At 38.5% G+C, this 25,260-nt stretch overlaps 1 protein-coding gene across 1 annotated transcript in view; it reads right to left on the bottom strand.

Annotated features, from left to right (window-relative positions):
* zdhhc9 (zinc finger DHHC-type palmitoyltransferase 9) overlaps positions 1 to 25,260 on the bottom strand; it is a 102,252-nt gene that overhangs the window by 23,281 nt on the left and 53,711 nt on the right. Inside the window, exons 2-3 of the mRNA XM_061892197.1 lie at positions 21,833 to 21,993; positions 7,368 to 7,526 (exon numbers count right to left, since the gene is read on the bottom strand). Of these exons, the coding sequence (XP_061748181.1) occupies positions 7,368 to 7,526; positions 21,833 to 21,993 (320 nt within the window). The remainder of the gene's footprint in view (positions 1 to 7,367; positions 7,527 to 21,832; positions 21,994 to 25,260) is intronic.

Genomic DNA, 25,260 nt, shown 5'->3' with positions numbered 1-25,260 from the left:
AGATAATGTGTCACGAGACATGCAAATATGAATTGAATACACAGAGGACTTAAGTAAAGGAAATTGAATGAGCTCAAATATACCTACAAACGAGGCATAACGATGCAAAACGTACATACGGCTAGCCAAAATAACACGTTAGCATGGATTAGCTTGCAGTCATGCACTGACTAAATATGCCTGATTAGAACTCCCCACAAGTCAATAACATCAACACCGCTCACCTTTGTGCATTCACGCACAGCATAAAAGTTTTGGCAGACAAAATGAGACCATGAAGGAGTGCCATGAAACGTTGGAGAAAGTTGTACATGTAATCAAACTGTTGCGTCACAGTCCACACAACTACGGTGAGTTCAAGGACTGACAAAATTAGAAGGACAAAACGGCGCTCAACAACGACTCTCATCAGTGAAGCATAAAGACAAACATTAAACAGTGGGCTTTCTAACATTTAGAAAGTGTTGTATCATGGTGGTCCACTGACAAAACCATGTTAAAACAAAAAATATATTTGTTTTCCCCTATCCTTTTCCTCTTGATACATTTGTTTTTTAACTCAAGGGAACCACTAGAGCGGCGCCAAAGAGCTGCGGGTTGTTGACATAATAAATATCATATAATAAATAATATATGAGAAATATTATTGAATAAATAATATAATAAAAATAAATATGATGGACAAAAACATGTATTTTTTTACGCTATGTTATTCCAAATACACAACCTTTTATATTTTAGCATACACATTAGGTAGAATTGCAGAGAGTATCGGTATCGCTGACATCAGCCTGAATTTTAATAGGTATCGGATCCGAAAGAAAATTAAAGTTATCGGACGTCAATACTTCGGAATTTCTTTTTTTCGTTTTCTTTTTTTAAACATAAATTAATATGCCGTAATAATAGTTAATACAGCAGGTTTGTGGTTGGCTACTCTGCTAATTGTTACTTTGTGTGGCAATTTTTGTTATAGTTTTGCTAGCTCAATATGAGTCCAAAAAAAGCGTTGAAAAACTACGGTGGGTTCAAGGACTGCCAAAATTAGTAGGGCAAAATGGCGCTCGCCGACTACTCTCATCAGTGAGGCAAAAACACAAACATTAAACAGTGGGCTTTTTAAAAATTAGGAAGGGTTGTGTCATGTTTGTCTTCCAACAAAAAATATATTAAAACTAAAAATATACATGTTTTCCCCATCTTTTTCCTTTAGATATTCTTTTTTTTTTTAACTCCAGGATACCACTAAGGCGGTGCCAAAGAGTTGCATATGGCTCAAGAGCTGCGGGTTGTTGACATCATGAATATTATATAATAAATAATATATTTGAAATATTATTGAATAAACAATATATTACAAATAATTATAATGGATAAATAACTGTATATGTTATGTTATGTTATTTTAAATACCCAACCTTTTAAATTTTAGCATATACATTACGTATAATTGCAGAGAGTATTGGTATCGCTAATATCAGCCTGAATTTAACAAGGTATCGGATCCGAAAGAAAATTAAAGTTATCGGATATCACTAATTTGGAGTTTCTTTCTTTTTTTTTTTTTTTTGACATAAATTAATATACTGTAATCATAGTTAATACAGCAGTTTTGTTGTTGGCTACTCTGCTAATTGTTACTTTGTGCTGCAATTTTTTCATAGTTTTGCTCGATCAATATGAGTCCAAAGAAAGCGTTGAAAAACTACGGTGAGTTCAAGGACTGCCAAAATCAGTAGGGCAAAACGGCACTCGCCTCCTACAGAATCCATATTAAAACAAAAAACAAAAAAAAACAAAAAAACAAAACACAAAAATATATATATACATTTTTTTTTTTTCTCAACATATATATTTTTTTATTAGAGGTAAATTGAGCAAATTGGCTATTTCTGGCAATTTATTTAAGTGTGTATCAAACTGGTAGCCCTTCGCACTAATCAGTACCCAAGAAGTAGTTATTGGTTTCAAAAAGGTTGGTGAGCCCTGATTAAGACCCGGAGCCTCTTGAGCCCATATGCAGCTCTTTGGTGCCGCCCTAGTGGTCTCCTGTAGTTAAAAAAAAAATGTATCAAAAGGAAAAAGACGAGGGAAAAAAACAAAAAAACAACGAAAAAAAATAAATATATATATATATATATATATATTTATTTTTTTTCCCCTCGTCTTCTTCCTTTTGATACAAAAAAAACAATATATATATATATATATATATATATATATATTTTTTTTTTATATATATATATATTTTTTTTCTTATTTATTTTATTATTATTTTTTTCCCCTCGTCTTTTTCCTTTTGATACATTTTTTTTTTAACTACAGGAGACCACTAGGGCGGCACCAAAGAGCTGCATATGGGCTCAAGAGGCTCCGGGTCTTAATCAGGGGTCACCAACCTTTTTGAAACCAATAACTACTTCTTGGGTACTGATTAGTGCAAAGGGCTACCAGTTTGATACACACTTAAATAAATTGCCAGAAATAGCCAATTTGCTCAAATTACCTTTAATTAAAAAAATAAAAAAAAAAATATATATATATACATACATACATATATATATATATATGTATAGATATATATAATATATATATATATATATATATATATATGTATAGATATATATAATATATATATATATATATATATATATATATACAAATACATATTATATATATATATATATACATACATATATATATATATATATATATATATATACATACATATATATATACATATATATATATATATATATATATATATATATATATATATATATATATATATATATATATATATATATATATATATATATATATATACATATGTATATATACATATATATAAATATATAAGTGGGTATTTCTGTCTGTCATTCCGTCGTACATTTTTTTTCCTTTGACGGAAGGTTTTTTGTAGAGACTAAATGATGAAAGAAACACTTAATTGAACGGGTTAAAAGAGGAAAAAACAGGAAAAAAATGAAAATTTCATTTTGAAATATAGTTTATCTTCAATTTCGACTCTTTAAAATTCAACCGAAAAAAGAAGATAAAAACTAACTAATTTGAATCGTTTTGAAAAAATTAAAAAAATAATTTATGGAACATCATTAGTAAATTTTCCTGATTAAGAGTAATTTTGTTAGAATATATAACAAATTGGACCAAGCTATATTTCTAACAAAGACAAATCATTATTTCTTTTAGATTTTCCAGGACAAAAATGTTCTAAGAAATTCTAAATTTAAATTTGTTTCTAAAATATTCTAGATTTGCCAGAATTTTTTTATTTTTATTTTAATCATAATACGTTTGAAGAAACATTTCACAAATATTCTTTGTTGAAAAAACAGAAGCTAAAATGAAGAATTAAATTAAAATGTATTTATTATTCTTTACAATAAAAAAAAAAATTACTTGAACATTGATTTAAATTTAAATTGTCAGGAAAGAAGAGGAAGGAATTTAAAAGGTAAAAAGGTATATGTGTTTAAAAATCCTAAAATCATTTTTAAGGTTGTATTTTTTCTCTAAAATTGTCTTTCTGAAAGCTATAAGAAGCAAAGTAAAAAATAAATGAATTTATTTAAACAAGTGAAGACCAAGTCTTTAAAATATTTTCTTGGATTTTCAAATTCTATTTGAGTTTTGTCTCTCTTAGAATTAAAAATATCGAGCAAAGCAAGACCAGCTTGCTAGTAAATAAATCCGCGGGCACCGCGTTGGTGACCCCTGATCTAAATGAACACATTGTGTTACAATGTAGAAATGAGATGGTTATACTGTATATATTGTTAATAAGGACAAAGCAGGGTCCAAATGAACACATTGGGTTACAGTATGTTCACAGCAGTCTAAGGGTGTGCTTTCAAAACAATAATATAAGAAGGCAAAAATGGAGGTAGATGGTGGAATAAAAGTGTCAGGGATACTGTTTGTTTAAAGATAAACTTCAGGTTACAGTGGCGACATCGATAATAATTATATTACAGATGGATTAGCGGCTGTTTATTCCCCTGCCAAGAAGGCTTTCATGCAACAATGAAACTTGATGGAAGGCCACGGAAGAGTCAATGCTGCACCCCTTCTATTATTATACACTTATTTGCATAGAAGAGGGAGCGGTCGCGAGATGCGATGATCTTCACACCTGGTGAGGCAATGTGTGGCTCAATACTGAAATATCGATACCAGATCTTTCTGCTCCAAATTGGATTGTCAAATCACAATATCAATACTTTTGAGATCAATGTTGAATGCTTCAGTATTTTCACGTTAACATGTAACTCACTGAATTGTGACTTACTTTTTATTCTAATAGTAGTTCCTATAAATACATTTATGTTAATGCTTTTATTATGTTACTTATTTCCTTTTGTATGGTTGGAAACATTTTTTTCGTGCACTTAGTTTTTTCTGTTGTATTATCAGATTGGGTATATAATAATTCACACCACTACCTCAACATACTTCAGAGTTTGAGATAAGAAAATATATAGTAATGAAATAATAAAAATAAATAGAAACCAATAATAAATAACATAACATAACACATATTATATAATAAATAATACATTATAAATATTATTGGAGATATAATATACAAACCCCCAAAAACCAGTGAAGTTTGCACGTTGTGTAAATGGTAAATAAAAATAGAATACAATGATTTGCAAATCCTTTTCAACATATATTCAATTGAATAGACTGCAAAAACAAGATATTTAATGTTCCAACTGGAAAACTTTGTTACTTTTTGCAAATATTAGCTCATGTGAAATTTGATGCCTGCAACATGTTTTAAAAAAGCTGGCACAAGTGGCAAAAACGATTGAAAAAGTCGAGGAATGCTCATTAAACACTTATTTGGAACATCCCACAAGTGAACAGGCTAATTCGGAACAGGCGAGTGCCATGATTGTGAACAAATGCGTAAGCAAATTGTCCAACAGTTTAAGAACAACATTTCTCAACGAGCTATTGCAAGGAATTTGGGGATTTCACCATCTACGGTCAGTAATATCATCAAAAGGTTCAGAGAATTTGGAGAAATCACTGCACGTAACATTGAATGCCCGTAACCTTGGATCCCTCAGGCGGTATTGCATCAAAAAGCGACATCAGTGTGTAAAGGATATCCCCACATGGGCTCAGGAACACTTCAGAAAACCACTGCAAATAACTACAGTTTAGATAGATAGACAGACAGACAGACAGAGACAGACAGACAGACAGACAGACAGACAGACAGATAGATAGATAGATAGATAGATAGATAGATAGATAGATAGATAGTACTTTATTGATTCCTTCAGGAAAGTTCCTTCAGGAAAATTAAAATTCCAGCAGCAGTGTACAGAGTTGAGATCATTTTAAAAAAGTAAAAAGTAAATAATGGTAAACAAAATATAGAAATATCATAATAAGAATAAAAATAAAAAGCAACAATGGGAATACAAATATAACAGTAAAATAAGAATACAACAAGACAAAATAGGCAGTAGTGACCATGTTATGAAAACGTATTGCACTGTTATTGTTTTGCATCCCCTGTCATCCTGGTACCCCCCAACCCCTCCCCAGAGAGGAGTTGTACAGTCTAATAGCGTGTGGGACAAAGGAGTTTTTGAGTCTATTAGACCTGCGCTTGGGATTAAGCAGTCTAGCACTGAACAGGCTCCTCTGGCTACTGATAACGCTATGCAGAGGGTGACTGGCATCATCCAGGATGCTCACTAGTTTGTCCACAGTCCTCTTCTCTGCCACCGTCACCAGTGAGTCCAGTTTCATTTGTCACTACATCTGTAAGGGCAAGTTAAAACTCTACTTACTTAAGCCATTTATCAACAACACCCAGAAACGCAGCCGGCTTCGGTGGGCCCGAGCTCATCTAAGATGGACTAAAGCGAATAGGTAAAGTGTTCTGTGGTCTGACGAGTCCACAATTCAAATTATTTTTGGAAACTGTGGACGTCATGTCCTCCGGAACAAAGAGGAAAAGAACCATCCGGATAGTTCTAGGCGCAAATTTCAAAAGCCAGCATCTGTGATAGTATGGAAGTGTATTAGTGCCCAAGGCATGAGTATCTTACACATCTGTGAAGGGACAGTTAATGGTGAAAGGTACATACAGGTTTTGGAACAACATATGTTGCCATCTAAATGTTATCATAGACGCCCCTGCTTATTTCAGCACGATAATGTCAAACCACTTGTTACAACAGCGTGGCTTCACAGTAAAAAAGTGCAGGTACTAGACTGGCCTGCCTGTAGTTCAGACCTGTCTCCCATTGCCAGCCTTTAAATAGACTCCCTTTTTTAGACGAGTTGATCTGCCGTTTCTTTTCTTTTTTCTCCTATGTCCCACTCTCCCTTGTGGAGAGGGTCCGGTCCGATCCGGTGGCCATGTACTGCTTGCCTGTGTATCGGATGGAGACATCTCTGTGCTGCTGAGCCGCCTCCGCTTGGGATGTTTTCCTGCTGGCTCCGCTGTGAACGGGACTCTCGCTGCTGTGTTGGATCCGCTTTGGACTGGCATCTCGCGACTGTGTGGATCCATTATGGATTGAACTTTCACAGTATCATGTTGGACCCGCTCGACATCCATTGCTTTCCTCCTCTCCAAGGTTCTCATAGTCCTCATTATCACCGACGTCCCACTGGGTGTGAGTTTTCCTTGCCCTTATGTGGGCCTACCGAGGATGTCGTAGTGGTTTGTGTTGTGGTTTGTGCAGCCCTTTGAGACACTAGTGATTTAGGGCTATATAAGTAAACATTGATTGATTGATTGAAAATGTGTGGCGCAATATGAAGCCTAAAATACCACAACGGAGACCGCGGGCTGTTCAACAACTTAAGCTGTACATCAAGCAAGAACAGGAAAGAATTCCACCTGAAAAGCTTCTAAAATTGGTCTCTTTAGTTGCCTAACGTTTACTGAGTGTTGTTAAAAGGAAAGGCCATGTAACATAGTGGTAAAAACGCCCCTGTGCCAACTTTTTTGCAATGTGTCGCTGCCATTAAATTCTGAGTTGATTATTTGCAAAAAAAATAAGTTTCTCAGTTGGAACATTAAATATCTTGTTTTTACAGTCTATTCAATTGAATATAAGTTGAAAAGGATTTGCAAATCATTGTATTCTGTTTTTATTTACGAATTAACACAATGTGCAAACTTCACTGGTTTTGGGTTTTGTACAAATGTGTGGGTCAGTTGGTCATCATCTGTGTTCTTTTAACAATGTCATCACAATGAAAGCCAAATAGGAAGCGGAGATTAGGCTATTTTTACCAGGCTTAAAACAATGACTTCGTCCAACCCCTAAAATTAGAGCGGCAAATCAACAACACTTTGCGCTCACCAACGCAGTTGTCGCAGATGCTGCAGTGGGACGCTCGCGGCGGCCGGAAGATCTTGCACGTGTAGCAGTACTTGAGCTTGACGATCTGGTTGTTGATCTGGACGTTGCGGATGCGAGGCGGCGGGCGCTGGCCGCTGGGAACGTTGCCATTGGCGGCCTCTGCAGAAGACAAAAGTGAGCGTTAGAATAAACAAATAAATAAGTCAGCAGAACTTGCTATACAACTCTTGTAATCTATTTATTTATATCTGCACCTTATTGTTTTTTATTTTTTATCCTGCACTACCAAGAGCTAATGCAACAAAATTTCGTTCTTATTTGTATTGTAAAGTTCAAATTTGAATGACAATAACAAGGAAGTCTAAGTTTAAGTCTAAGTCTTGTGTGGGCGCTCACTATGATGGTGCATGTAAATACACTATACTGCCAAAAGTATTTGGCCACCCATCCAAATGATCACAATCAGGTGTTGTGATCACTTGGCCCGAAGACAGGTGTATAAAATTAAGTACTTAGGCAAGGAGACTGGCATGAAAGAATGGGCCGCTCTCAAGAGCTCAGCGATTTCCAGCGTGGAACTGTCATAGGATGCCACCTCTGCAACAAATCCAGTGGTGAAGTTTCCTTGCTCATAAATATTTTTAAAAAATTCCACTGTCAGCTTTAATATAAGAAAATTGAAGATTTTAGGAACAACAGCAACTCAGCCACAAAATAGTAGGCGACGTAAACTGACAGAGAGGGATCAGAGGATGCTGGAGGGTTTCCATGGCTGAGCAGCTGCATCCAAGCCAGTGGTTTTTAACCTTGTTGGAGGTACCGAACCCCGTTAGTTTCATATGCACATTCACCGAACCCTTCTTAGTGGAAAAAAAAAAAAAAAAAAAAATTCAAGACAAAGTTATGTGTTTTTGGTAACACTTTAGAATGGACAACATATTCTATGTAACGCCGGTTCGGCATCGTGGTACCGGGTTCAATTGATTCCCTCGTGGATGCGTCAAACGAAGAACACAACAAAGGTAGGATCCAAAAAATTTATTAACAAAAGGTGAGCTCTGAACAAAAACACTGGAGCTAATAAAAAGGGAAACAAAAGACGCTAGCGTGAAAGCTAGGAAATATAAAGAACTAAAACTTGGCATGAAGGCATAAAAAGTAATAAAGATGATTAGCATGTGAGCTAAAGATGACTAGGTGGCTGAGCTAATGAGCTAGCGAGAAAAGCATACCTGACGTTACGTTGCATGAAAACAAAGAATAAACAGAAGAGGCTGGCTTATAAAAGGGAAGGTGAGTAACAGAGAACAGGTGTGCAGGAACCGGGAGTAGCAGCTGAAACTAACAAGTAACCATGGGGATGGACTAAACGGGAAATAAACGGATCAAACGGAGAATGAGAACAAAGATGGAAAAATAAACAATAATATGTGAAGATCCGAGTCACGGATCGCAACATTCTAAGTAACAAAGACTTAATTTAGAGGTTTTTGAACACTAGGGGAACATATTCTAAGTAACAAAGACTTCATTTGGAGGTATTTGGTTAGGGTCAGGGTTAGAGGGTTAGGGTTATAATAAGGCCATGCCGAATAAGGCATTAATAAGTACTTAATGACTAGTTAAGAGCCAATATGTTACTAATTTGTATGTTAATAAGCAACTAATTAATGGTGAATATGTCCCCCATACTAAAGTATTACCATTTTTTTTTTACTGGTGCACAAAATGAACCGTGCATGAACATCACCTTGTTCAAAGAACAAAACCGACACTGAACTCACACTCGACTGCATAAACTCACAACAAATTACACATCAGTGTGACTTTTGCTGTTGCCGTATCCGTAATACGCCGATAGGGAGATGTTTTTATTGAGACGATGAGTCAGGTGTGTTTTGACCTCTGCCGAACCCCTGAGGCCGACTCACCGAACCCCTAGAACAGGGGTCGGGAACCTTTTTGTCTGAGAGAGCCAAGAAGCCAAATATTTTAAAATGTATTTCTATAAGAGCCATATAATATTTTTTTCAATACAGAACACAACTAAACGCATGCATTTTTAAGTAAGAGCAACATTTCTAGACTACAATAGGTCTCTTATTCTTTTTAATAACATTGTTATTCTGAAGCTAACTGTGGAGGGGGGCGTGGCCTGCGGGCCTGCAGCGAAGCGGGGTGTTGCCAGGATCAGCCTCGAAATCAGCGACAGGTGCGTAGATGGCCCATCTGGGCCTTGTTATCTAATCACCTGTCGTTCTGTTATAAGCAGCAGCCAGGGGGAGAGACGGGGTTGGGGCTGGAGCCAAAGCACAAGCGAGGACGAAAGACAAAAAGACAATTGCTGGAAAGCAACTGAGAGACTTATTGAAAAATAAAACAACATCGTAACCCTGAAACAGGCTCTAATGTCGGTGCTTGGTGGTCTGAAGAACCCCCAGGAGGGCAAGCCCCACACTAACCAATAGTAAATAAATAACTTCCTACCATTAACGCAACTTCTTAAACAGGTGCGGTAGAAAACGGATGGATGGATTAAAAATGCATGAGAATGTTTTGTATTTTGAACATTATTTTTAACACTGTGATTACAAGTGGAATTATTCATTACTTATCGTGTTAAGCAATGTCAGCTCAGATTTATCCGAGAGCCAGACGCAGTCATCAAAAGAGCCACATCTGGCTCTAGAGCCATAGGTTCCCTACCCCTGCGCTAGGGTTTGATCGAACCCAGGTTAAGAACCACTGATCTAAGCCATACATCACCAAGTCCAATGCAAAGCGTCGGAGGCAGTGGTGTAAAGCACGTCGCCACTGGACTCTAGCGCAGTGGAGTGATGAATCACGCTTTTCCATCTGGCAATCTGCTGGACGAGCCCGGCTTTGGAGGTTGCCAGGAAAACGGTACATTTCGGACTGCATTGTGCAGAGTGTGAAATTTTGTGGAGGAGGAATTATGGAGTGGGGTTGTTTTTCAGGAGTTGGGCTTGGCCCCTTAGTTCCAGTGAAAGGAACTTCGAATGCTCAAGGACACCAAAACATTTTGGACAATTCCATGCTCCCAACCTTGTGGGAACAGTTTGGAGCGGGCCCCTTCGTCTTCCAACACGACTGTGCACCTGTGCACAAAGCAAAGGTCCATAAAGACATAGATGTCAGAGTCTGGTGTGGATCAACTTGACTGGCCTGCACGGAGTCCTGACCTGAACCCGATAGAACACCTTTGGGATGAATTAGAACGAAGACTGAGACTTCTTGACCAACATCAGTGTGCGACCTCACCAACGCGCTTTTGAAAGAATGGTGGAGAATTCCTATAAACACACTCCACAACCTTGTGGACAGCCTTCCCAGAAGAGTTGATGCTGTAATAGCTGCAAATGGTGGACCGACATCATATTGAACCCTATGGGTTAGGAATGGGATGGCACTTCAAATTCATATGTGAGTCAAGGCAGGTGGCTAAATACTTGTGGCAATATAGTGTATTTGACCCCTATTGTCACTTGTATCTTTCACAACTAGAGCAGTTTAACTCGTGCAATTATCTCCACCGGGCAATTGTCATATCTCAGTGGTTCTCAAATGGGGGTATGCGTACCCCTGGGGGTACTTGAAGGTATGCCAAGGGGTACATGAGACTTTTTTTTAAAATATTCTAAAAATAGTAACAATTCAAAAATCCTTTACAAATATATTTATTGAATAATACTTAAAAAAAATATGAATGTAAGTTCATAAACTGTGAAAAGAAATACAACAATGCAGTATAAGGTGTTGACAGCTCGATTTTTTTGTGGACATGTTCCATAAATATTGATGTTAAGATTTCTTTTTTTGTGAAGAAATGTTTAGAATTAAGTTCATGAATCCAGATGGATCTCTACTAAAATCCCCAAAGAGGGCACTTTAAGTTGATGATTACTTCTATGTGTAGAAATATTTATTTAGAATTGAATCACCAGTGCCGCCATAGAAATGCCCCCGTCTACCTCAAAGAACTACTCACCCCCAAATCCTCCACACGACACCTACGCTCCAAACAGACTAACCTCCTCCAACCTCCAAGGACAAAGCTACGGACTATGGAAGACAGGGCTTTCTGCTCTGCTGCTCCCAGTCTGTGGAACGCTCTCCCTGACCACCTGAGGGCACCTCAGACTGTGGATGCTTGTAAAAAAGGCTTAAAAACCCTTATTTTAAAAAAAGCCTTTTTATAGATATATGCATACTAGTTCCAGCTATTAGGCTGTTCTAGTTTCTATGTTATTTATTTTCATTATATTTTTATTATTATAATTTTTTTTTCTAAATGTATTTATTTATTAGTCCTGTGCACTTAAGATGTGACTTTAAGGTTTTACTACTTACGTATAAAATACTACACGGTCTAGCTCCAGCCCATCTTGCCGATTGTATTGTACCGTATGTCCCGGCAAGAAATCTGCGTTCAAAAGACTCCGGCTTATTAGTGATTCCTAGAGCTCAAAAAAAGTCTGCGGGCTATAGAGCGTTTTCCGTTCGGGCTCCAGTACTCTGGAATGCCCTCCCGGTAACAGTTCGAGATGCTACCTCAGTAGAAGCATTTAAGTCTCACCTTAAAACTCATCTGTATACTCTAGCCTTTAAATAGACCTCTTTTTTAGACCAGTTGATCTGCCGCTTCTTTTCTTTCTCCTATGTCCCCCCCTCCCTTGTGGAGGGGGTCCGGTCCGATGACCATGGATGAAGTACTGGCTGTCCAGAGTCGAGACCCAGGATGGACCGCTCGTCGGGACCCAGGATGGACCGCTCGCCTGTATCGGTTGGGGACATCTCTACGCTGCTGATCCGCTTGAGATGGTTTCCTGTGGACGGGACTCTCGCTGCTGTCTTGGAGCCACTATGGATTGAACTTTCACAGTATCATGTTAGACCCGCTCGACATCCATTGCTTTCGGTCCCCTAGAGGGGGGGGGTTGCCCACATCTGAGGTCCTCTCCAAGGTTTCTCATAGTCAGCATTGTCACTGGCGTCCCACTGGATGTGAATTCTCCCTGCCCACTGGGTGTGAGTTTTCCTTGCCCTTTTGTGGGTTCTTCCGAGGATGTTGTAGTCGTAATGATTTGTGCAGTCCTTTGAGACATTTGTGATTTGGGGCTATATAAATAAACATTGATTGATTGATTGATTGATTTATCTATTTTAATACACTGTAGCACTTCGAGGTTGTTTGCTCAATGTAAAATGCTTTTAAAAACACAATCTATTATTATTATTTTTTATTTTTCAACAAAGTTTTTAGTTATTTGTATATCCATCCATCCATCCATTTTCTACCGCTTATTCCCTTTCGGGGTCGCGGGGGGCGCTGGCGTCTATCTCAGCTACAATCGGGCGGAAGGCGGGGTACACCCTGGACAAGTCGCCACCTCATCGCAGGGCCAACACATATAGACAGACAACACTCACACTCACATTCACACACTAGGGCCAATTTAGTGTTGCCAATCAACCTATCCCCAGGTGCATGTCTTTGGAGGTGGGAGGAAGCCGGAGTACCCGGAGGGAACCCACGCATTCACGGGGAGAACATGCAAACTCCACACAGAAAGATTCCGAGCCTGGATTTGAACCCAGGACTGCAGGACCTTCGTATTGTGAGGCAGACGCACTAACCCCTCTTCCACCGTGAAGCCTTATTTTTTATCTTTTTTTCCAAATAGTTCAAGAAAGACCACTACAAATGAGCAATATTCTGCACTGTTATACAATTTAATAAATCAGAAACTGATGACATAGTGCTGTATTTTACTTCTTTATCTCTTTTTGTCAACCAAAAATGTTTTGCTCTGATTAGGGGGTACTTGAATTAAAAAAAATTTCACGGGGGGTACATCACTGAAAAAAGGTTGAGAACCACTTTCCTATCTTGTGCATGTTACAGCAGTGTAGCGTAATGTACAGGAACACAGCCGGGAATATGTGAAGTGATGCTGCCACTCCCTCAGGCTGCACAGCTCAAGTCTGCTATAGTGACGTTGTTTCATATTCCGAGAGGATGCTATTCCTCATATTAGCCGTCCTCCCTGGGGGCCACTCGCTTACACGCTGCAGGGACAAAGAACCACGGCACTGCAGACATTTTATCCGCAGCAAGAACCAGAACCTAATCCCAAAATGTACAAAAGAGCGAAGAATTACAGTTTGAATCGTTTGTATACATTGCATGTCTTTTGTTTGGAGATGTTTTGCTATTTGGACTAGACAAAATGTAAGAAATCTACAGCATTGTGTCAGAAGGGTTAAAAAAAAAAAAAAAAAAAAAAAAAAAAAGGTGTGGTGAGCAGAGTCTTTGCACAAAATATTCTCCATTTCAGTGGTTTTCAGCCTTTGTTCAGTTAAATTCCCCTGCGGTGGAATGTGTTTTGCAGCCTAGTACAGTGGTTCTCAACCTTTTTTCAGTGATGTACCTCCTGTGAAAAATGTTTTTAATTCAAGTACCCCCTAATCAGAGCAAAACATTTTTGGTTGAAAAAAAGAGATGAAAAAGTAAAATACAGCACTATGTCATCAGTTTCTGATTTATTAAATTGTATAACAGTGCAAAATATTGATCATTTGTAGTGGTCTTTCTTGAACTATTTGGGAAAAAAGATATAAAAAATAACTGAAAAACTTGTTGAAAAATAAACAAGTGATTCAATTATTAATAAAGATTTCCACACATAGAAGTAATAATCAACTTAAAAGTGCCCTCTTTGGGGATTGTAATAGAGATCCATCTGGATTCATGAACTTAATTCTAAACATTTCTTCACAAAAAAAGAAATATTTAACATCAATATTTATGGAACATGTCCACAAACAACAAACAACAATGAATATTGCATTTTTGTATTTTTTTTCCCCCACAGTTTATGAGCTTGCTTTCATATTTTGTTGAAGTATTATTCAATAAATATATTTATAAATTCGCCGGCGCCCCCCGCGACCCCAAAAGGGAATAAGCGGTAGAAAATGGATGGATGGATCACGTACCCCTTGGTATACCTTCAAGTACCCCCAGGGGTACGTGTACCCCCATTTGAGAACCACTGGCCTAGTACATTCTAAGCAGAGAACTAGGGAGAGAAAAAAGACACAAAACAATGCCTTTGCATCAATATCTAAATAATCAATGTTGAAAACGGTGGTCATCTATTGTGTTCTTTTATTCAACATTCAGAAAGGAAAAAAATGTGTTGTCAAACTATTCTATTTATTTATTTTTTTTAAATCAGACTAATCACACCTTTGAATTTGTTTTATTTGTAATGTTTTTATTTCCCTGCCTTCTCTTTTGTTGTGATTTGTTTCCCCAGCTCGTTAGCCTCCAGCGAGGGGCGGACACTAGGACACACCTGTAACCATTTCCTTCCGAGGAGTATTTAAACCCGTCACCCACAGCTGGTCTTGTCGGTTAATTTTTATCCTGCACCTCCTACGTGCATCAACCTGCTTCGCCTCGCCAGTCCGGTATGTTCATTTTCCTATTTGATGTATTACCTAACCTTGTTGTATTTTGTTTTCTAGCCTCCTTGAGGTACTCGAGACTTTTACCCTGCGCACTAGTGCACCCTGGCTTGTCCACTGCTGACCACTGGGGAACCGGCTTCATTTAGTTTTTCATGGCGTGCATTTTCTGCCCCATCGCTTTTCGTTACACCTTTTGGACTCATTAAATGTATTTACTTTATTATTCAAACTTGCCTCCCGTCTCTGCATCCCGGGGTCCCCCCTTGACCAGTTCCTAACATTATTTCTGATTAGACTTAGACAAACTTATTGATCATGTGTATTGATTATGTGTATATACACACATATATGTATACATATATACATGTGTGTGTATGTATATATATATATATATATATATATACATACACACACATATGTATATATGTGTAAATATTAGGGCTGTGAATCTTTGGGTGTCCCACAATTCGATTCAATATCGATTCTTGGGTCACGATTCGATAATATATCGATTTTTTTAGATTCGATTCTCCATTGAAAAACGATTTTTTTCCCCCCGATTTAAAAGGATTCTGTATTCATTCAATACATAGGATTTCAGCAGGATCTACCCCAGTCTGCTGACATGCAAGCAGAGTATTAGATTTTTGTAAAAAGCTTTTATAATTGTAAAGGACAATGTTTTATCAACTGATTGCAATAATGTAAATTTGTTTTAACTATTAAACGAACCAAAAATATGACTTATTTTATCTTTGTGAAAATATTGGACACAGTGTGTTGTCAAGCTTATGAGATGCGATGCAAGTGTAAGCCACTGTGACACTTTTTTTAATTTTTATAAATGTCTAATGATAATGTCAATGAGGGATTTTTAATCACTGCAATGCTGAAATTATAACTAATGATACTGTTGTTGATGATATAAATTTTTGTACGATACTTTTGGTTTGTTCTGTGTCGTGCTTGTGTCTCCTCAAGTGCTCTGTTTATTGCAATTCTGAGTGTTGCTGGGTCAGGTTTGGTTTTACCATAACAATGCAATTGGATTGCATTGTTATGGTATTGTTGTGTAGTGGTTTGTTGGAGATATATATATATATATATATATATATATATACATATATATATATATATTTTTTTTTAATTTAAAAAATCGATTTTTAAAAAATTTGAATCGACTCTGAATCGCACAACATAAATGATTCGATTCGTATTCGAATCGATTTTTCCCACACCCCTAGTATATATATATATATATATATATATATATATATATATATATATATATACACACACACACACACACACACATATATATAAACATATATATACATATACATACATACATACATATGTACTGTATATATGGTACCTTCTTCCCCATCAGGCTCATGATGAGAATAATTAAACCTTTTTGTCGTGGTGAGCCGAATGAGTCATGGCACGGAGATGAGGCTAGCTGCCAGCCCTCCCTTCCTCAGGGGGACTGAGTGCCTTCAGCATCTCGCTTTAACAGCCATCCTCTGTCACGAGGCTCCTCCAGCGAGATGGCTAAAAGGGCGCTGTGAATCTTGGCCGCGGACAAAGACTGAGCCGTGCAGGCGGCAATGGGGGCTGTTGCAGAAATACTGCACACAGAGTTTACGACTCGGGTTATAAAGCAAGCAAAGGAGGAGGAAATGAGAAATGGAAGATTACATGGCTCAGAGAGATGGGTGTGGGGGTTGAGTTGTTTGGAGTGCATTTGTTGCCATTACGAACCAAAGAGCTTGTTTTGGATAAATGAAGCAATAGGATGTAATGAGCGGCTTTTTGCATCCAAGGTGGCCATGTAAAGAGACAAATCTGATTAAGCCAGCCTCATCGTTTGCACAGCCTACACAATGAAATATTAATAACAGCACTGCCGCCTACACCAAATGGACTAAAGCATGAAGACTGATGAGCATGAAGAAAACATGGTCGCCACTCTTTTGGAAGAATGTTGCACATAATGAAAAATGGAATTGGGGGTTATATCACTAAAAAATGATTCCCGGGCGTGCCCACTGCTCCCCTCACCTCCTAGGGGGTGAACAAGGGGATTGGTCAATGCAGAGGACAAATTTCACCACACCTAGTGTACGTGTTACAATCATTGGTACTTTAACTTTTAACTTTCCGTATTTCCTTGAATTGCTGGCGGGTATATAGTATGCGCCTGCCTAGAATTATTGCCGGGTCAAACTCATTTCGCAAAATAATTAGCGCATACTTAGCATTAGCGCCGGCTCAGGTTTAACGCCGGGTCAAACTCTTTTCGCAAAATATTATTTTTATTAGCGCATGTCTAGAATTTCTACCCGGGTCAAACTCGTTTCGCAAAATAATTAGCATATGCCTAGAATTTCCGCCGGGTCAAACTCGTCACGTCACGAGTGACACTTCACCTGTCGTTATTTTCAAAAAGGGAAGAAGCTTAAGAGCTATTCAGCAGGATTTAAGGTCCAAGCTATTGAATATGCTAAAAAGAACAGTAAGCAGCTATGTTTTATTAACATACCGTAGCTGCGTGTGTGTAAAATATGAGTCATTAAGTGACTCCCGCCTCCTGGTGGTAGAGGGTGCTAGTGATCCTTCTTGCGACTACTCGGATGCATAAGAAGTGACAACAAGCAGCAAGAGTGAGCAGCGATCATTTATTTTTTTCCTCTCGCTTGTACTTTTAACATGGAGGATTACATATCTAAAATAAAACAGTTTTCTAAATTGGACTTTCAATCGAAGCAGGAGGTAATATAGGAAGATCTCCATCGAGACAGAGAGACGTTTAAAACTGAAGAAAGATAAGGAAGACTTCTATAAACAAGTTATCGATGCTTTTGATCAGAAGGAGCTGCGCATGGACTTATTTTTTAAGTAAAGGTAAGACCATAGTAAAATTTTTTTAATTAAATGTGCTTTTCATGATGGTATCCTTACATCACACTCACATTTATAAGCGCAGGCCTAAATTGACCGCATGCCTTTGGTAAGCGCCGAAGTGAGCAGAGGTTTTAAAATAATTAGCGCATGCTTGCCTTTACCGCATGCCTTTGGTAAACGCCGGAGTGAGAAGAGGTTTTAAATTAATTAGCGCAACGGCGGCAATTCAAGGAAATACGGTAATAACTTTTTTAGCGTTTCTATGATAATTGTCTGAATTTGAGAGGTTAGAGCCCACTGTTGTTCATTCAAAATGTGCAATTCCTCAAAGGGGAAATGCACTTTTTCTTTTCCATTCATAATCATTATGAAAGACATGATGACGGATGTATTTTTTAATCCATTCTCTCAAGAGTATATAAATGCGCTTACAAAAGTATGCTTACAAAAAAAGTCTATTGAAGTCGCTTTATTTTTGCATTTAAAGCCCTTAAAAAACATCCAAACACCTCCATTAATTTGTGTACACATGATGTAAGTATTTTTGATTCTTTCTGATGTAAGTTCTTGGTTGCTTTGTTGGGTCTGCTCCTGTCTCTGGCCAAGCTTCCCCCACCCCAGCAGACGATGGCGTGGAACACCGCAGAGGCCACCACAGTGTATATGTTCTTTTTTGTTGTTGTTTTACTTGTGTGGCTGTGTTTAGAGATGGCTGGGGGTGGGGGGGGGGGGGGGGGGTCAACTTGTCCAGGGTGTACACTGCCTTCCGCCCGAATACAGCTGAAAATGCAGCTGAAAATGGTTGGATGGTTGCATCAGCTATTCTCTTTTAATGTCTTTAATGTCCTTTGTGTTCTTTGATGTTTCCCTCTTAGACACGTCTGTGTGTGGTATGGCTATGAGGTTTTTTTGTATATATATGTGTTCAGTCTCCTTGTAATGTTTGTCCGCTCTTAAATGGGATTGTGCTGAACATCTTAATTTCTCCTTGGGGATTATTAAATTATTTCTGATTTTGATAGTTAATGTCGTCACAGTCGGACATTAAACTTTTCTCCACAAAACTGAAAAAGTGGCTTCAGGAAAATCAGAAGTGTGAGCACTCGAACTGCGTGTAGTATTGACAAATGGGGCCAAATATTTTCAATGTGTTTTTATTTTCTTTACTTGTCTTAATCTTTTGTCAACGTTTCTTTAAAAGCCGAACCAGGGACAAGGGTTATAAATTAGCCTGTGGCTAGAAGTCTAATGTACTTTGAAATTGGTTATAAGTAGCAATGTTTCATTGTACTGTCCCTGTCCAATAAATAAATAAATGAATAAATAAATAAAATAGTAACAGGCACAATTCTAATATTTAATATTTACGTATTTTGATGATTTTAAGCATACGCATCACATTAATTTAAAAAACGCATCACAACATTCGCTTCATATGCAGTATATTTGGTTAGTACTTATTTTTCTAATTACCCTGACCTAATCCTAAGGTTTACGTGTTAAATAAATATTATTATTTAACACATGAACCCATAGTTTCATATCATTTAACAAGGTTTGGTATAATTACTGAGTATGATTCAAATCAAGAGGAAGACTACTATTTCAGTGTTAATATTTGAGGGGCTCCATAATGACCAAAAATGGGCCCTGAGGTCAAAAAGGTAAAGAAGCCCTGGTGTAGGCGCCAAGGGTAATATCAGAATATGATTGATACTAGAGTGATTAGGTTGATATTTTGATTTTTTAAATTACCGTATTTTCCGGACAATAGGGCGCACCGGATTATAAGGCGCACTGCCGATGAATGGTCTATTCTCTATCTTTTCTCGTATATATGGCGCAACGGGTGCATTAAAGCAGTTTTATTATTTTTTTATTTTTTTTCTAAATGTAAAACACTTCCTTGTGGTCTACCTAACATGTAATGGTGGTTCTTTGATCAACATTTTGCATAGATGATGTTTTACAGATCATCTTCAAGCCGCTTTCTGACGGTTGCTTCCGGACTGTAAGGGAATAATTCTGGTTATTACTGACCTCGAAGCAATTTTATTTGGTGCATGGTGTATTGATAAGTGTGACCAGTAGATGGCAGTCAAACAAAATAGTTATGAGTAGACTGCAATATGGTGGCGATATAACTCAAGTAAACATCAACAACATTTTATTGGTTGCGTTGAAAATATAGAACAAAACACACGGCGATCAAAAATCTATCAAAAATGTTTTAGTATGACTTTTGTAAGATATGAAGCCACACTGCTTGTTGGATTGTACGCGCATTTAACATAGGAGTATTTTTATGGTGTGTGAATAAGGTAAAACATATCTGACGTTTTGTTTCACAATATTATGCAAAAGCAGCTTTTTTTACCTTCTGATACTTGCTGATCTGTATTTGGGATCTGCATAAATCCTAAAAAAATACGCGAGTCCGCCTTTGTAGTCTTTGCCGATTCCGTAGTCGATAAGCTTCTTAATTTTCTCTATCTTCTTGTTATGGGACATTCATCCTTAGTTGTTGCCATTTCTAATATAAAGTAGTGTAAAGTTCTTACTTATATCTGTCAGTAAACTCGCCATGAAAGCGCTAAAACATACCAGTGTAGTGAGTTTACATTATTCACCCAAGGAACTTTAGTTATTAGAGAGTTACGGTCGGACGGTTTTACACGGGACACATTTCCGGTGTTGTTGTTTCCGGATGAGGAGATGCTTCGCCGTTATTGATTTAAGTAAAGTCTGAATTGTGACGCTTTGCTGGCATCGTGGTGTAGTTTGCGTGCTCTCGTGGATGCAGCGGAATGGAACACAGCGTGAAGGTAAGAATGATGATTTTTTTATATACTAAAGAACAAAAAGACTTGCACAATGACACTATAAACAAACCAACAGAACTAGCATGTAATCTAGAAGGACCAAAAGACGCTAGCATGTGAGCTAGGGAACCAAACAAACAAATAGCATGGAAGCTAATACAGTACGGGATAGAGACGTCACCTGTTGCATGAAAAGCAATTTTGTACACTGCGAGACTGAATGGGAAACAAAGGCAGGCTTAAATACAGGCAGAAATGAGGAGGCTGGTGCGTTACAAAAAACAAGAAACAGGTGACACTAAATGCGTAACTAGGCAACGAAACAAAACAGGATGTGCCACCAGGAACTAAGGAAGTCACATAACAAGACGAGATACAAAAACAGAACCAAAACCAGAATATGCCATGAGCCGAGTAGCGGATCATGACATGAATGTTATTAAAACAGTTAGCTCCGTCTTTTAACCCTTCTTTCACTCCCGTCTTTGCACGCTACATCGCTACAACAAAGATGACGGGAGTAGACGCTGCCGAAGGTGAGCCACGTAAATAAGACCGCCCACAAAACGGCGCATCCTGAAGAGACTGTCAGAAATATATAATATAATCTATGCAACATTTTGACCAAATAACCACCATTTCATGTTATGTAGACCACAAGGAAGTGTTTATCATTTAGAAAAAAGGAATAATAATACGACTCCTTTAATGCACCCTATAATCCGGTGCTCCTTATAGATGAAAAAAGATCGAAAATAGACCATTCATCGCAGTGTGCCTAATAATCCGGAGCACCAGATGGTCGGGGAAAAAAAGGTAATAAAAACGCGGGAAACTGAGAAGTTATACACAAAAAAAAATATTTTGAGCAACAATCTGTGTCAGGTCAATCGAACATTTTAGATATTTTTCATTAACTGTTTAATTTCATGAATAAGCACACTCTAAGGGTCAAAATCCGTGAGGGATACAAAAAAGGGGAAAGATTGGCAGATCTACATAGAGTGGAAATATTGAAACTGTCAAAAATGTATTGTTAAGGTTATTCATTCAGTTTGAAGGCGATATGGCGAGGTTTAGAACCATTGATTATTTATTCAAGTAAATAATAGCTTTGACTATATTGCAGCTCTATTAACACAACATTGTGGTGGATAATCTGAGCATCAATGTTTTAAAAGTGGGTAAAATTGGACAAATGTGGCAAAACTGTGTAGAAAAACAAATGTGCCGACTCACCAATTTCCATCTCGATGAACGTGGCCTCCTCTGGGAGGGCCCGAGGAAGGACCCCCGGGTCACTGAAGCTGGTCCTCAGCAACATGGCTATGACGAAAAGGAAGAGCACGACACCGAAGACTGGGATGGCGGGAGACAGGTGGACCGCCAGGTATGGACATCTGAGGGCGGGGAGTGAAAAATCAGAAAAGGCCTGACACAACAACACCATGAATATTGTCTACCGCTGTTTTGTGCATGAGGTCCTAAAGCAGAGGTGTCAAACTCAAATACAGAGTGGGCCAAAATTTTAAACTGAACAAATTAACCTTTTAATAGGGACCCAAACAAGTTTGCATTGAATATTGAACAAGCAAAGCTTATATAACTTTAGTGACATGCAAAATCCAGTTTCAAATAATAATAATAAAAAAAATATCAATAGTATATCAAATAAAATTTAAATAAAAATTGAATGACTCTTTTCTATTTGCAGCCTTCTGAGGTAAATATAAAAATAAACTTTTTCCACAGGCTAATAATACATTTGAAAATAAAATAACAATAATGAATTAATCAAACATTCAAGCCTTGAAGTAGCAAGAGAAAGTGCATGAATAAATTGTTAATTATTGCTCCACTGATTTGCTTTACCACTGAATATGGAACAAGCAATAATTATATAACTTAATATTGCAAAATCAACTTTCAAAAAACCCCCCCGATAAAACATCAATGGTAAAATTAATAAAATTTAAATAAAACATTTAATGCCTCTTTTCTATTTGCAGCCTTCTGAGGTAACTATCAACATTACATTTTTCCACAGGCTAATAAATCTTAAAATACAATAACAATGAGATGGGTGGGGTTGGGGGTGGGGGGGCGGGGTTAGGTGGTAGCGGGGGGTGCATATTGTAGTGTCCGGGAAGAGTTAGTGCTGCAATGGGTTGTGGGTATTTGTTCTGTTGTGTCTATGTTGTGTTACAGTGCGGATGTTCTCCCGAAATGTGTTTGTCTTTCTTGTTTGGTGTGGGTTCACAGTGCGGCGCATATTTGTAACAGTGTTAAAGTTGTTTATATGGCCACCCTCAGTCTGACCTGTATGGCTGTTGAGCAAGTATGCTGGCATTCACTTAAGTGTGTGTACAAGTCGCATATATTATGTGACTTGGCCGGCACGCTGTTTGTATGGAGGAAAAGCGGACGTGACAACATATTGTAGACAAAGCTAAAGGCAGTGCCTTATAGGCACGCCCCCAATATTGTTATCCGGGTGGAAATCTGGAGAAATTCGGGAGAATGGTTGGAAAATCGGGAGAGTTGGCAAGTATGAGTAATAGCTGCGAATGCTGCTGTATAGTACCGGCGGGCCAGCTCTAATGTTAATTTGATATTGCCTCAAGGGCCAAATGAAATTAGACGGCGGGCCAAATTTGGCCCGCGGGCCAGAGTTTGATACCCATGTCCTAAAGCATAAGAGCATAAAGTCATGACTGGGAATAAACAACATCATGTCAGCCTGCCCTCACCATCTGGAGGGCAGGATATATATATTTGCATTAATCATCTTGCAGGGGTTGAAAAAGTCTACTTTATGCTCCTACTCTTGGCAAAAAACACCAATAACGGACAACATAAAATCCCGATTTCTAATACTTGAAAAGGCTTCAGGCTACCACCAAACTGCGGAGGGAGAGAATTTTCGAGTTGCAGTACGCAGATGACTGTGTTCTTGTATCTCACAGCCCGCAAGACCTCCAGTCTGTTCTTGCAGCTGCGGTGAGAGCGTACAGCAGGATGGGACTGACCGTCAACACCTGCAAGACGGAAGTAGTCTGCCAGTGGAGCTCCAACAAGCCATCTACATCACCTGTCTTCACTGTTTCTGGAGAACAAATAGCAATCGTTCCATCCTTAATATACCTGGGGAGCATTCTTTCTCATGACAACAGTGTTGATAGTGAGGTCCAGAACAGGATCAAGCAGGCAGCGGCAGCTTCTGGGAGACTCACGCGTCGGGTCTTCCAAAACAAGAACCTCCATCTTCACACAAAGGTCTCGGTCTATCAAGCTATCTGCCTCACTACCCTCCTCTACAGCTGTGAAGCCTGGGTAACCTACATCTGCCCCACATCAAGGCCCTAGGGCAGCTGTTCCACATACGTTGCCTACAGCGCATCCGGGGGATTACATGGTGTGAACGTGTGCCTCATTCTGAAATACTCTCAAAAACCAACTGCAGGAGTATTGAGGCCATGATCACCCTGCACTAGATATTAGCGGATAAGCAATTATATCATCCGCAACCGCATCACCAAAGTCGTCATCCACCCGCCGTCCACCCGAACCAACATTTTATCAGAACCGCAACCGCCCGCCACCCGCCCGTTGAAATACAGAGGTCGGCCACCTTTACCACTCAAAGAGCTATTTAAACCCGTTTCACAGTGTAAAGAAGACAATGGGAGTCGCTAACGTTTTCGCGAATATGCAATAGTGTTAGTCCTGATGACAAGAATAAGGGCGTGCTGTGAAGCTATTGCCTTTGACACCTTCAACAACATGTACGAACCGATTGTTAGTCCAGCAACACGTTGTGTGCAGCTTACGCAATCACACGTACAAGATTGAAAGGCATACTGGGTGATACAGAGTAGACTGATGGTTGTGATATAAACAATTTTAACACTCTTTCTAATATGCGCCACGCTGAGAAAGCCACACCAAACAACAATGACAAACACATTTCGGGAGAAATCCTCACAGTAACACAACATAAACGCAACACAACAAATACCCAGAATCCTTTGAATCCGTGACACTTCCTGAATATATTTTACACCCCCGCGCCCCCAACCACGCCCACCTTACCGACGCACGGGGGGTGGCGGGGTTTGCTGCTAGCGGGGTGTATAAAATAGTCAGGATTTGTCATGGATGAAAAGGATTCTGGGTATTTGTGGTGTTGCGTTTATGTTGGGTTACTGTGAAGATGTTCTCCCGAAATGTGTTTGTCAATTCTTGTTTGATGTGGCTTCACAGTGTGACACATATTACTAAGAGTGTTAAAATTGTTTATATCACAACCATTAGTGTACTCTGTGTCACCCAGTATGCCTTGCAGTCGTGTGCGTGTGACTGCGGAAGCCACACACAACATGTTGCTAGACTGACAAGCAGATCGTACATGCTGTAGAAGGCGACAAAACCAATGGCTTCATAGCACGCCCTAGTACTTATTAACTGGGTGACTGCCGGCAGTCATTCTAGAGAATGTTAGCGTCTCCTATTGTCTTCTTCGCTTTGTGACACGGGTCCTAAATGGCTCTTTGAATGGTAAAGGATACCGATCCTTGAACCATGTATATCAAATATTTCCGAATGGTTCAACCGCCACCCGCCCGAATCTAATTAAAATCGATTTTTTCGTCATGTCACCCGCTTGA

The sequence above is a fragment of the Nerophis ophidion genome, linkage group LG29, assembly GCF_033978795.1.
Source record: "Nerophis ophidion isolate RoL-2023_Sa linkage group LG29, RoL_Noph_v1.0, whole genome shotgun sequence".
NCBI lineage: Eukaryota > Metazoa > Chordata > Actinopteri > Syngnathiformes > Syngnathidae > Nerophis > Nerophis ophidion.
This window is presented reverse-complemented; position numbering and strand designations above follow the sequence as displayed.